The 11811-nt window shown below is 38.5% G+C and overlaps 1 protein-coding gene across 1 annotated transcript; it reads left to right on the forward strand.

The window, feature by feature from the left end:
- Positions 1-2135: 2135 nt before the first annotated feature.
- Positions 2136-11478, forward strand: LOC106516075 (isotocin receptor). Its single transcript, XM_014006257.1, has 3 exons — positions 2136-2198; positions 2315-3402; positions 9967-11478. The coding sequence occupies exons 2-3, from the start codon at positions 2478-2480 to the stop codon at positions 10227-10229; spliced, it is 1188 nt and encodes a 395-aa protein (XP_013861711.1). The 5' UTR covers positions 2136-2198; positions 2315-2477; the 3' UTR covers positions 10230-11478.
- Positions 11479-11811: the final 333 nt, after the last annotated feature.

Raw genomic sequence — 11811 nt, forward strand, 5'->3', positions numbered from 1 at the left:
ATATTATATTATATTATATTATATTCATTTCCCACCACTTCTACAGGAATTTGAGGAATTCACAACTCAGAAAAACAAAAATATCAACACCTGTGAGCCATGTGCTGGAAAACACAAATCTTTGATCAATTCTGCTTCTATTCATTGTTTTTATGATGTGCTTTTTTGTGGGAAAAATATATATTAATTTAGGTGGGTGAATCTTTGAATTAATACAACTATTATTCTTTTAATAACCAAGACATTTAAAATAGACATTTTCCTTTATTTTTTTAGCCACTTCAGTATAGTTTCTTCATCATCAATGACTTTTTTTAATATTCCTTTATCTTTTTAAAGAGGGGAAATTCCTGAGAGGTCTGGAAACAGCTGCCCTTTTATTGCAGGGATAAATCTGAGGCATTTACATTCTTCCACCTGCAGAAAAGCATTGAATGTGCAGATTTTAATTATGAATGCACATGCTGGTTTGGTCCATGCAAAATCAAATCTGTCATATAACGTCGCTGTTGCAATCATAAAAATGTATTTATTGACAAAACATATCCCTTGAATCGAGCACTGATAGCAATAAACTTTAAAACCTCCAACAAATTAAAAAACCATAAGTAGTTACATTTAAAAACATGACAACTTTGGAGATGAATTGTTGTAATCTGTTGAAGTTTCTTTTTCCACTGCTCAGATTTTGTGGTAAAACTGTTTGTGTCTCAGCAGGTGAGAAACACAAACATTATGTTGGGCAACAAACACTGACTCCTGTTAAAAGGTGGTGGGGGGACCTATTTGTTTCCCTGCCACTCTGTGTGGTCAGATTGTATCTGACACACACACACACACACACACACACACACACACACACACACACACAAGCGCACACATGGTGAACGTGTGAGGTCCGGTTGTGAAAAACTGAACAATGGAGCACCTGCAAGTGTTCAGTTGTACAACAAGCTGGAGGAAACAGTTGTTTGTTCACACATTTGTGCTGCTCAGCGCAAACAATCAGAAAAGACCCTATTTGGGCTCAAAAAATTAATGAAATTAGAGAAAAAAATCCAATTTAAGTAGAATTTTTTACAACAAATCTGTGTTATATAACTTTAACATAAATAGGAAACTTGAAACTTATAGTATTGTTCGTTGTGGCTAAACTTTGGATATTGAAACAAACAAATCAACTTGTACTGATTTAAAATTAGATTTGTTTTTAAATTGGATTGAACTTAACAGCTAAATGATACAAGTTAAAATTGACCATAGTTATTCATTTAAAATTATGCAAAAATAAACATAATTTGACTTTTTTTTCTTTGTTTAGAGTTCACAGGTACAGATGTTAAGAATTTACCTGATTTTCGTGAGGTTTTTAAAACCATTGATTTGACAAACTAGAAAGGTAAACAGTGGCTGAAATGTCCTACCATATTTCTTTGCATTTAGCTGTCAGGTGAATTTAACCCTCCTGCTGCCCTTGGGTCAAAGTGGTTTTGAGGCCTCAGACAGCAGGACGGTTAATTGAAGCTAATTATCTACAGCCTACCCAAATAAAACAAATTGTTGCAGGATGTCATGAAAATAAATCATATGAAAACAAAAAATATCTCAAAATCATTTCAATAAGAAAGTGATTCTCAATCATACTCAAGTCAAAAGATTTTTTCTTTTTTCTTTTAAATAAACATATTGTATTTGTGTTCAGCTTAGGCAGCCAGTGCTTGAACCCAGCTAAGTTTAAATTTAATGAAAAAAAAAAAAGGAATAACTACTAAACAACAACACCAGTTTTAGGTTTCATTAGGGTGAAATCCATATACTGGACCCTTGTTTTCTTTAGAAATTAGTGGTGTGTAGAGTGTTTTTTTAGGTGACCTCTGCAGCTCAGATAATTCACTGTAAATACAGTTTCTGTGGAAGGTTTAGAGCCAGAAAAACACGGAGGAGATGGTTTTGACGTACATGAAATATGAAGATTTAAACAGGGTCAGAGATAAAGAGGGTTCTGTGAAGTGAGGTCTGTTCCTGCTCAGCGCAGTTTCCTGTCTGCTCCGGTGTATGTGGGGAAGGAGGGGGAGGCGGGAGGGGCAACAGAAACATCAGTGAGGCACGGAGCTTACAGAGCAGACTTCCAGCTGCACGCAGAGACTGAGGAGAGAACTGCGCTCTGACAAAATCCCAGAGTTCAAACTGTTTTTAAGGTGAGCTTCTTCAAAACACAATATCGTCATTTTATCATGTCTTCATTTTTTCAGCTTTAAAAACATTTCAGGGCAATAAGAGTTTAAATTTACGCGTCTTTTTTGTCACCTTATAGACACAACTTCTGCGTGTTACTACAGTTTACCAACAATAACTAGTTTTATTGGAGTAAACAAGCATCTAAATTGCGCAGGGCAGCTAACCCGCCTCAGCTGAGCGCGCTCCTGGATCTGGTGATGTGACAACCCGGCTGCGCCACAGTGGCGCTTTTACGCGCGATGGAGGAGCTTTTACGCGCGCAGGACGCCTGGTCCCAGAACGGTTCGTGGTGCAACGCGAGTCGGGTGAATGAAAGCCACGCGGGGAACGACACGGTGAACCCCCTGAAGCGGAACGAGGAAGTGGCCAAAGTGGAGGTGGCCGTGCTGGTCCTGGTGCTCCTTCTCGCTCTGACGGGCAACCTGTGCGTCCTGTGGGCCATCCACACCACCAAGCACGGCCAGTCCCGCATGTTCTACTTCATGAAGCACCTGAGCATCGCGGACTTGGTGGTCGCGGTCTTTCAGGTCCTGCCTCAGCTCATCTGGGACATCACGTTCCGCTTCTACGGACCCGACTTCCTCTGCAGGCTGGTCAAGTACTTCCAAGTCGTGGGGATGTTCGCGTCCACCTACATGCTGGTCCTGATGTCAGTGGACAGGTGCTTGGCGATCTGCCAGCCGCTGCGCACAGTCCACAAGGGGAAAGACCGGTTCTGCGTGATCGCGTCTTGGATCCTCAGCCTGGTCTTCAGCACCCCGCAGGTCTACATCTTCTCGCTTAGGGAGATGGGGGACGGCGTGTATGACTGCTGGGGGGACTTCGTGGAGCCGTGGGGCGCCAAAGCCTACATCACGTGGATGAGTCTCAGCATTTACATCCTTCCCGTGGCGATTCTGAGCATCTGCTACGGCTTGATATGCTTTAAAATTTGGCAGAACATCAACATGAAAACCAGGAGGGAGCACTTCTTGGCTCTCACCCCGAGGCCGTCCAAGGGCGCGCATCCACTGGCGCGCGTCAGCAGCGTCAGGCTCATCTCCAAAGCCAAAATCCGCACAGTCAAAATGACTTTTGTCGTGGTCCTGGCTTACATTGTGTGCTGGACTCCGTTTTTCTTTGTCCAAATGTGGTCTGCGTGGGATCCTGCTGCACCAAGGGAAGGTAAAGTCACTTTTGTTGCAAAGATTTTGTGAAAAAGAGTAAATGTTCCTGATTAATGGTTGGTGACTTCATTCACCGAAGACCGGCTTGTTCTAAGAGCAGATTTATGATGATGAAAATGTGTTGCTCATCAACTCCTGACAATATTTCAGCACTAATTGTCTCAGTCACACAAAGGCTTTTCTTCCAAGTCACAAAATAACTCTTGAAACGCACGAGCAAGTCTCACCCTCTCCTTTCAGAGCAGCAAAATGGTGTAAAAAGCCAGACTTCCCCAGAGTGAGCATGGATGAATGGGAGTGTCATTTACAGTGGTTATCAGTCCAGAGAAAAACTCCTCAGAGTCACAGGGAATGTAAATGTACCAGAACATCAAAGAGTTATCTCTCTGGTCCAAGTGGTAATTTATAGAATATCCATTTGTTCAGAGGCTCATTTCTGGATAAAGTAGAGACAAGCAGCAAATATTTCATGACTTAAAGTGCAGTATTAAGATTAAGAAATCCCTGAAGTTCTGTTGCAGTTTTTAGACATTGGACACAGGAATGCAGACCAACTCGAGGAGCTTGAATGAGAAGAAAAAAAACATAATAATAACAAAAAGCTGGCAAGGCAGCAAAAACACTAAATTAAACTCAAGAGTGATAAGTGATACAGAGGGGGGAAAACAAGGCATGAAGCTCAAGTTGAGGTGAAGACAAATGTATCAGGGTCACTGAGATTGGAGGCATGTGGCTTAATGACAAAAAGCAGACTGGTGGAAATGGGTGGGGCAGAACTGGGGAGTGAAGGGTGACCATGGAAGAGTACTAAGGTTGACTGGAAAACACAGGGAGGTACAAGAAAGTAATCAAACACAAAGAAAGTACATAATTTCCAGAAAATAAATATAAATTTCAAAACAGTCTGAAAAATACACATCGTGACAAGTTCAGAGGAAATCCTGGGAAAGAGGATGTAACTGAAGGACGATGACTCAGGTCTTTGAAAATATAAAAAAAAATTACACAAATGGGAAGTGAGTTTATAACTCCGTATAGACACAACTACAACACTGTTGTCTCCTAAAGCTCAAAAGCCAAGAAACCAGATCAAATGTTAAAAACCACAACATGTAATATTGGTCATAATGCACTTTACTAGAAAACCATCATCCGTCCAAATACCAAACAATTTACGGTATTTTAGTGATTCTCAGAACCGTTTAGCAGCATGTTTGAGTTTTCAAAAGCCACAAATGTCTTTATGAACATCAACAAAGTCTGTTATTCTTCAAAGTCAAAGCAGTCCCACCTCTAAAACCAAACTGAAGGTGTCCAGCAGCCACGTTAAATCTGTTGTGCTGTATGGTTCAGCGTGTTGGAACACAAACCAAAATGAAACAACCTGGATGTTTTTCACAACAGCTGTCTGGTAGGGTTGTACATCACCAGTTTTATCACAATACAAAATTACATTGATATGTTTGGATGACGATTCGATATTTCTCGATATTACAAAGTTTGTCACAATATGATTTCGATCCAGTTCACGTCTGTGATCGATATAATGCGATTTCATATGGTCATCTAACACAATGACTGTTAGATGGCCATACGATTTCGATTCACATCGAGCATATGATGACGATATAGATCGATATTTTCATTTTACCTCAATATAACTGAATCATGAACCATTCAAATCGATATATCGAGATGGATGTATCGTTACACCCCTACTGTCTGGTAAGGTGGCATATTTATGAATGAAAACTGGCAATCTATATACCAGAAGACCAAGCACAACAGTTTGAGAGTGGAGATAAGACTGGCATCTTAAATGGCTGGACCATGGATTGAGGGTGAACAGTCAGTGTATCCCTATTATGATGGACACCACCTGGTAAAAGGAAACAAAGATTAACATGAAGGGCAGTGACATCAGAGCTGCAGGAGATGAAAGTTACCTGGTGTGAAGCATAACATGTGGCCAGTGACAGAAACATGTGGCAGCTGATAACAACCTCATGTCCCAAAAGAGATGAAAAGGACAAAGAAGGAGAAGGATATTATTAACAGCTAGCATAACTCTGAAAACTCACATTTTTTTCTGCCAGAAATGTTAAAACAAAACCATACCAGCAAACAACATATCAAATCAGAGTTATCTATGCAAAAATCTAATTTCAGAACAGATTATTTCAAGACATCAACATGATGAACTTGTTGTTTGTTTTTCATGCTGCTTCTAATTAGTCTCCCTTAGATTTTATGGCAGAATCCTCAGAAAGAAAGCAGATAAAGCGAGTCTATTAAAGTGAATTGTTTTGGCTAAATAAAACAGTTTTACACAGGGAAAACTATATGAATGTCATTAAGAGAGAAAAAGTATTTCTTGGATAATGATGAGTACTTTTTATGTGCTTACGTTTCTCACAGATTTTTGTACTCAGAATTTATAATATGAAAAATCCCTTCTGCTGATACTTTTTCACAAAGATTGTGCAAAACGTTTTCAAAATTTGAGCAAAACGACTGCAATGCTGTCATTTCTCAACGTAAATTGATCTCTATCTAAAACTCCAGCAAGGGCAATGAAAACAATAGTTGTGGCAATAATAATAATAATAATAATAATAATAATAATAATAATAATAATAATGTTACACACAGGGTGTCCCACTTTTTAAAGTTTGCAGCACATGAAATTGGTTGAAAGCACCACTGTATCCCTCCAGGTCAACCTAAACCTCTTTGTGGTGGTTTTATAGTCTGCAAAAACCTTTGAAGGGTTTTCTAATTGACCCTTTTCTAGCCTCAATTCCTTAAAGCCATTCCACTGTTTTTATTTTTTATATATAGAACATTCTTAAGTCTTGATAATTAACATTTGCATTTAAAGTTTTGGTATTATAATATATTTCTCAAGAGGAAAACTGTTTAAACAATTGGCTGAACTGAAACAATAACCAGTCATTGGTGAGTTTAGGTGGAATGAACATCAAAGTGAAACTGTTGCGTTTCTTTTAAACATGTTTCTTTTCTTTTGTGGGATGGTTAGGGTTCAAATTCTATCAAGGTCATCTTAATTCTTTTGTCTCCATTTATTGGTTGTTTTCTTCACTGTATGAGAAGAAAACTGTAGTTAGGACCAGTGGGTTGTTCAGAACGTCTCCAGGAGACAGAGTGTCTTTGTGGAACACCGTGAACTCCACTTTACCCTCAGTATGGTTCCAGAAAGGAAAATGTATATAAAAACTGCTCCTAAATTAAAAAAAAAAATAAAATAAAAAGTAGAAGTTATCTATATCAGGTGAACCATTTGAAGTTTTAGTAAGTTTAATAATCAAGCTCTAAATCCAACATTTTCACAATGTATGCGTAGATTCTGTGAGATTCCAACATTTTTGACCAGTGTTTAACATTATTTTAGTTTTGATGTATTTTTCACATCTGGCAATGAAACAAAATCTGCCTAATAGACTGCATGCATATAGAAATAATAATATTTAAACAAAAGAGTTGAAAGTATGGTTTGAAAAAGTACAGCACTGCTGAAGATCTTGAGCTTATTTATGATGATGTCTTCTTTGCAAAAGTAGGCCTCTATTTAAATCCAAGTATAAAAGTATTTATAACTGAGCTGAATGTCCGTTCTTAATTTTGGATTTAATGCAATTTATTTTAAGTAACACTGCTTGGTTAACACTCTTGAATTGTAAGATGCTGTAGGCATCAAATTCTGAAACCCATAAACTTCTCTGAGGATCTGAACGCAGTCAACATGAAAGGTCAGGGTTAGAGTTCAGATCACCTTGTGGTGAGAAGAGACAGAGTTACAGCCCTTTGATCAAACCTTGTAAATAATGTTATAATGTGTTTTATACAACATTTGGATATCTTGTGAGCTGTGATAGCACTCGGTGTGTGGAAGATAGCGCTCAGCTACAGTCACCCCAAARTTAGCWGTCCAGTGCTAACAGATAATATTGAATTTAGTTGCCAAAGTTTTAAGCAAAAATATTGCAAAATGTGTAGCACTCTGAGCATGTGTTGAGGATGTTCCCAGCTACTACCACACCACATTGTAGTTGAAGTTCTGTAAAACTAACTGAGTTAGTATAGCCATGTTTGTGTTAGCTAACGTTTATTAGCTGTGGTGGCCAGCTTGAATCAGGTCAACTCCTAATTGTAATCAGTTGCAACAACATCCAATGGCAATTTTAAGAGTTTTATTAAAATCTGTCCAGTGGTTTATGACATATTTTGCTAAAGGTCCTGACRCTCTATAATGTTTTAGACAACTTATGCCAGCTTATAAAATTAGTTTTTCATCTAAATTACAAAAAAAATTATGATCTATCAATTTGTCAGCATTACAGTATGTACACACCTAAATGAGGCTTCCATTTGATTATTTTAAATTCGTCTTCAAAGATTTCTTTAAAAATTTCAAGTTGGCATAAGTTGTCTAAAACATTGAAGTGTGACAGGGCCTTTAGAGACCTGTTATTGCCAAAGTTTTAAGAAAAAAAACATCTCTTTTAATCTAGCAGTTTATATCTGCTCTTTCTTCCATTTTTCCGGTTAACACATTGAAAGAGGGGAACGTCACAAAAGAATTTAAAGCAAAACARTAAAATGTTTTCATGTGTTCCATTCATGGAGTTTCGATGGAACCTGTGTTGCACGTCTGCGATATCCAGGTCTGGACGGGCTGTTTGACTTTTCTCTTAAACAAACATCTCTTAGAGTTTGGGGCCGTTTGGTTGAAGCTGCACGCAGCAGAGCTCCAAGGACAAAGCAAAGTCCTGAAGGGAGTCAGAGTCGGGCAGGAAAAGGAGAAGCTCGGCACTTGAGGGGAGAAGAAGCGAATAAGCATTAAATCTCCCTCCCTCCTTTAAGGATTTAGAGAGGGGGGGGTCACTTTCAACTGTCTAAACTACTCGGCAGCTGTGAAGGGGAGGAGGAAATAAGGTGTATTTTTTCCACCCGAGACAGCCTCTTTTAAGAACCTATTTGTCATTTTTGAGAATTAATCTGTGTTTACCATCATTAACCTCTGCAGTTTTCATTTATTATAAAATGTTTGAGGACTAGTCTAAAAAAGGCTAGCTGTATCAGCTCTTAAATTTCTAAATGACATTGACTTTAAATCCAAACAAGTGCTGATATAAATTTAAGAAGCTAAAAATATTTCAGGTTTAACTTGACACTGGTGGCCCTCACTTTAAATTCTAGAGTTTGTCTAACGTATAACATCACTGAACACCTCTCTAACTGTGTTATGCTTACAGATTAACACCCTAGCGAGCCAACATAAAACATCTTTCACACACATTTAGCTGCAGACATTAGTTTGACAGCAGAAAATAACCTTGATTGTTCTGTGATCATAAATGAAATAGCCTGTTATTGAAGCTTTACTGATTATTTAATGGTTATGAAGTTGTTTTTGATGCCAAGTCATTTGGTTGTCTTCCAACATGTAGCATCAGGCTTTATGTTCATCAGGGAATAATTTCTGTGAAAACAAAGCTTTGGGCCAACCAGCAGATTAACAACTAGCTCTGAAACATAACACTGTATTTAAGTCCAAAATACATTTACTGGTATGAAAAATAACTTGTTATTTTAAAGAGAGTATTTTGCAAATCACTGTCTCTTCTACATATTTGTTTTATAATTAGAGACCTTTTGAATGAAAAGATAAAGCAAACTTCACGTCTCTTAACATGTTTAATTCCATACTGATGCATCCAGTAGACAGAAACTTTTAAGATAAATGAATAAACTTAATTCAACTTCATTAAATCCCAAATTATTTAGCTTCTGACCCACAAAACAACAGAGGCAGAAACTTGTGACTGGTACAATTAAATTTGAACAAGATTTATTTCAAAAGAAAATAATTTAATCTGAAAGAATTTAAAAAATATTTCAAGTGATACCAGGATGATGAGTTTGAAGAAATGTAAGCATTTTAAATCTGGATGATTTAATAAACAGCATCACTGAGAGACACTTTTTGCATTGACACCAGATTTTACTGGGGTTAGCTTATTTGCCATTCAAGTAAAGCATGAAATACCAGTTTATTTGTTTGGATGTACCTACATAAAAATTGAGTGTGCTTCGGTCAGACCAAAATCTTGCAGCTATCTCACAAATCAGAGCATAAATGGTGAACAGATCTCTGGGTGTTATTCTTGTGCATCATCACTGCAGGCTTCCCAAAAATTAACTCACCATCAAAAGAAAAATGTTATTTTTATGGGGATGGTTCAGCAGGGTCCTGAACCCGAGTTTGGGAACCACTTCTCTGTAGGGATGCTTCTTAGCAGTACTTAGAAACAAACAAATCCCAGTGGACCTGCAGAACAAGCTTCAGAAACAGCAGCTATAAAACATTAAAGATAAACTATGTATATATAAAATCTGTGTTATACAGTCAGTTCAGAGATAGTTTAAGGTTCAAAGGTCAAAATAAGTATTTCAGTTTGTGGGATTGGACACTTGAGATAATTTTTTTAGGTTTATTCCTTTTTACAAACTCCCTGACCTTCGTCTCCTCTCTCCTCAGACATCCCCTTCATCATCTCCATGCTGCTGGCCAGCCTGAACAGCTGCTGTAACCCTTGGATCTACATGTTCTTTGCTGGTCACCTCTTCCAGGACCTGCTGCGGTGCTTCTTTTGCTGCGGCAGACGCTCTCTGGCCGACTCTTCCTGCAGCTGCGACCATCAGTGCAAGCACAAGAGCCCCTCCTCCACTTACGTCATCAAGAACGCCGGCAGCCAGAGGAGCCTATCGCACACGTCCAGCACAGGGGGGCCGGCGCACTGAGCCTTCTAAGCTTCCTGTTGTTGACTTATCCAGAAACCATGCGAACGCTCATACTTCAGGCATTTAATCAACTCCAGCAGAGCTGCGCCTGCCGCAGCACAATGCGTGTTGTCACATACCTTAAATTAGGCCAAACAGAAAATATAAACCTGCTGTCCAGCAAAAAAAGGAAAGCCCTGTGATAACAGAAAGTAAGACAAAGCGCTTTTGTGCTCAAAATGAGGGCACAGCAGGGTGGAAAGGGAAGTTTGAAGCACAGGTACATTATATACCGTGTTAATTTGAGTTTCACGGGACTTGTGACAGTTAACAAAAAGGATTATCAACTTCTATCAACTTCTATCACTGCAGCTGTCAGCTCCAACCAGACCACAGCATGGACTAAATCTTCCTTCAGTAAAAGTTTCATCTTTGCAGCTCTGAATAAACTCCTGTTCTCAGAGAGAAAGATGGAGGAATTACTGTTAAATATAAGTTGAAGCTTGATTGTGTCCATGTCTTCGTGTAAGCTAAAATATTATATATACTGAATGTTCAGCATTAAACGATTCTTCCTTTATCTTTAAATGTAAACAACTGTCARGGTTTTTCAACATGGTTCTGTTCTTTAGTTGGCTCAGAATATAGATAAAGGGAATGTTCTCTCCTGAGCTCCCACTCAATCCTTAAAGGGAACGTAATGTGGAAAGAGATTTAAAGGGATGTACATCTCCTGACATCTTTCATGGCAAAGTTTTAAGTAAATRTCTCATGCGATGTGTTGTCACTTATAAAATTGTTGGGAATGACTCTGAGCCATGACCACGCCAGATTTTAGCCTATTTGCTGTAAAACTGGCCTAGCTGTGCATTTGAAAAAGTTGAACAATGGCAGCAGCAATTTTGAATCAAGTTGTAGATGTAACTCCAATGATTACACTGAAAGAGTGTCAAATCTGCTCACTGGTTGTTAATATATTTTGTTAACAGATAAACATACACAGATTACAGACATGGGTCTTATTGAGTGTCTGTAGTCACGACCAACTCAAACTATAAAAAWTGACTTTTTGTTTGGGTCCTCCAAATAAGTTATTCAATGAGCAAGTCAAAAGTATGGCTTCAGAGTAAAATCATGACTGAACTGACARTGAAGGGTTCACAGGAAAGTACGGTGCAAAAGTCCTGAGCTGTCCCTCATCTTTTAAATCTTTTCTCCTAACAAGCGTTCCTTTTTTGGATTTTTTAAGTAGTTTTATTTCTTTTGGCTTTCAGAAAGTTCTTTGGCTGCTTTTTCAGCCATTTAAAAAATCTTTTGCACAGCACTTTATATGTAGCCTGGTTTAAACCAGACCCTGTCCTTCACTTTGCTTCGTTCAAGGATCTGGACTTGATGCATAGAGAATCGATTTCTTGCAGGAKGCGTGGTCTCTGTTGAAGTTTAAAATGATTGGATCAGTTGGCTGCGACTTATGTCGCTGTGACAGAGGCTAAGCTAAGAAGCTAACCGGAAATCGCGTGTGCTGTAAACAACTGTACTGAGAGGAGAGAAGTACTGAGCCGAATGAGACGACTGTAAATGAGAGCTGCTGCTTTGTCAGACA

Source organism: Austrofundulus limnaeus, unplaced genomic scaffold (assembly GCF_001266775.1).
Source record: "Austrofundulus limnaeus strain Quisiro unplaced genomic scaffold, Austrofundulus_limnaeus-1.0 Scaffold35, whole genome shotgun sequence".
NCBI lineage: Eukaryota > Metazoa > Chordata > Actinopteri > Cyprinodontiformes > Rivulidae > Austrofundulus > Austrofundulus limnaeus.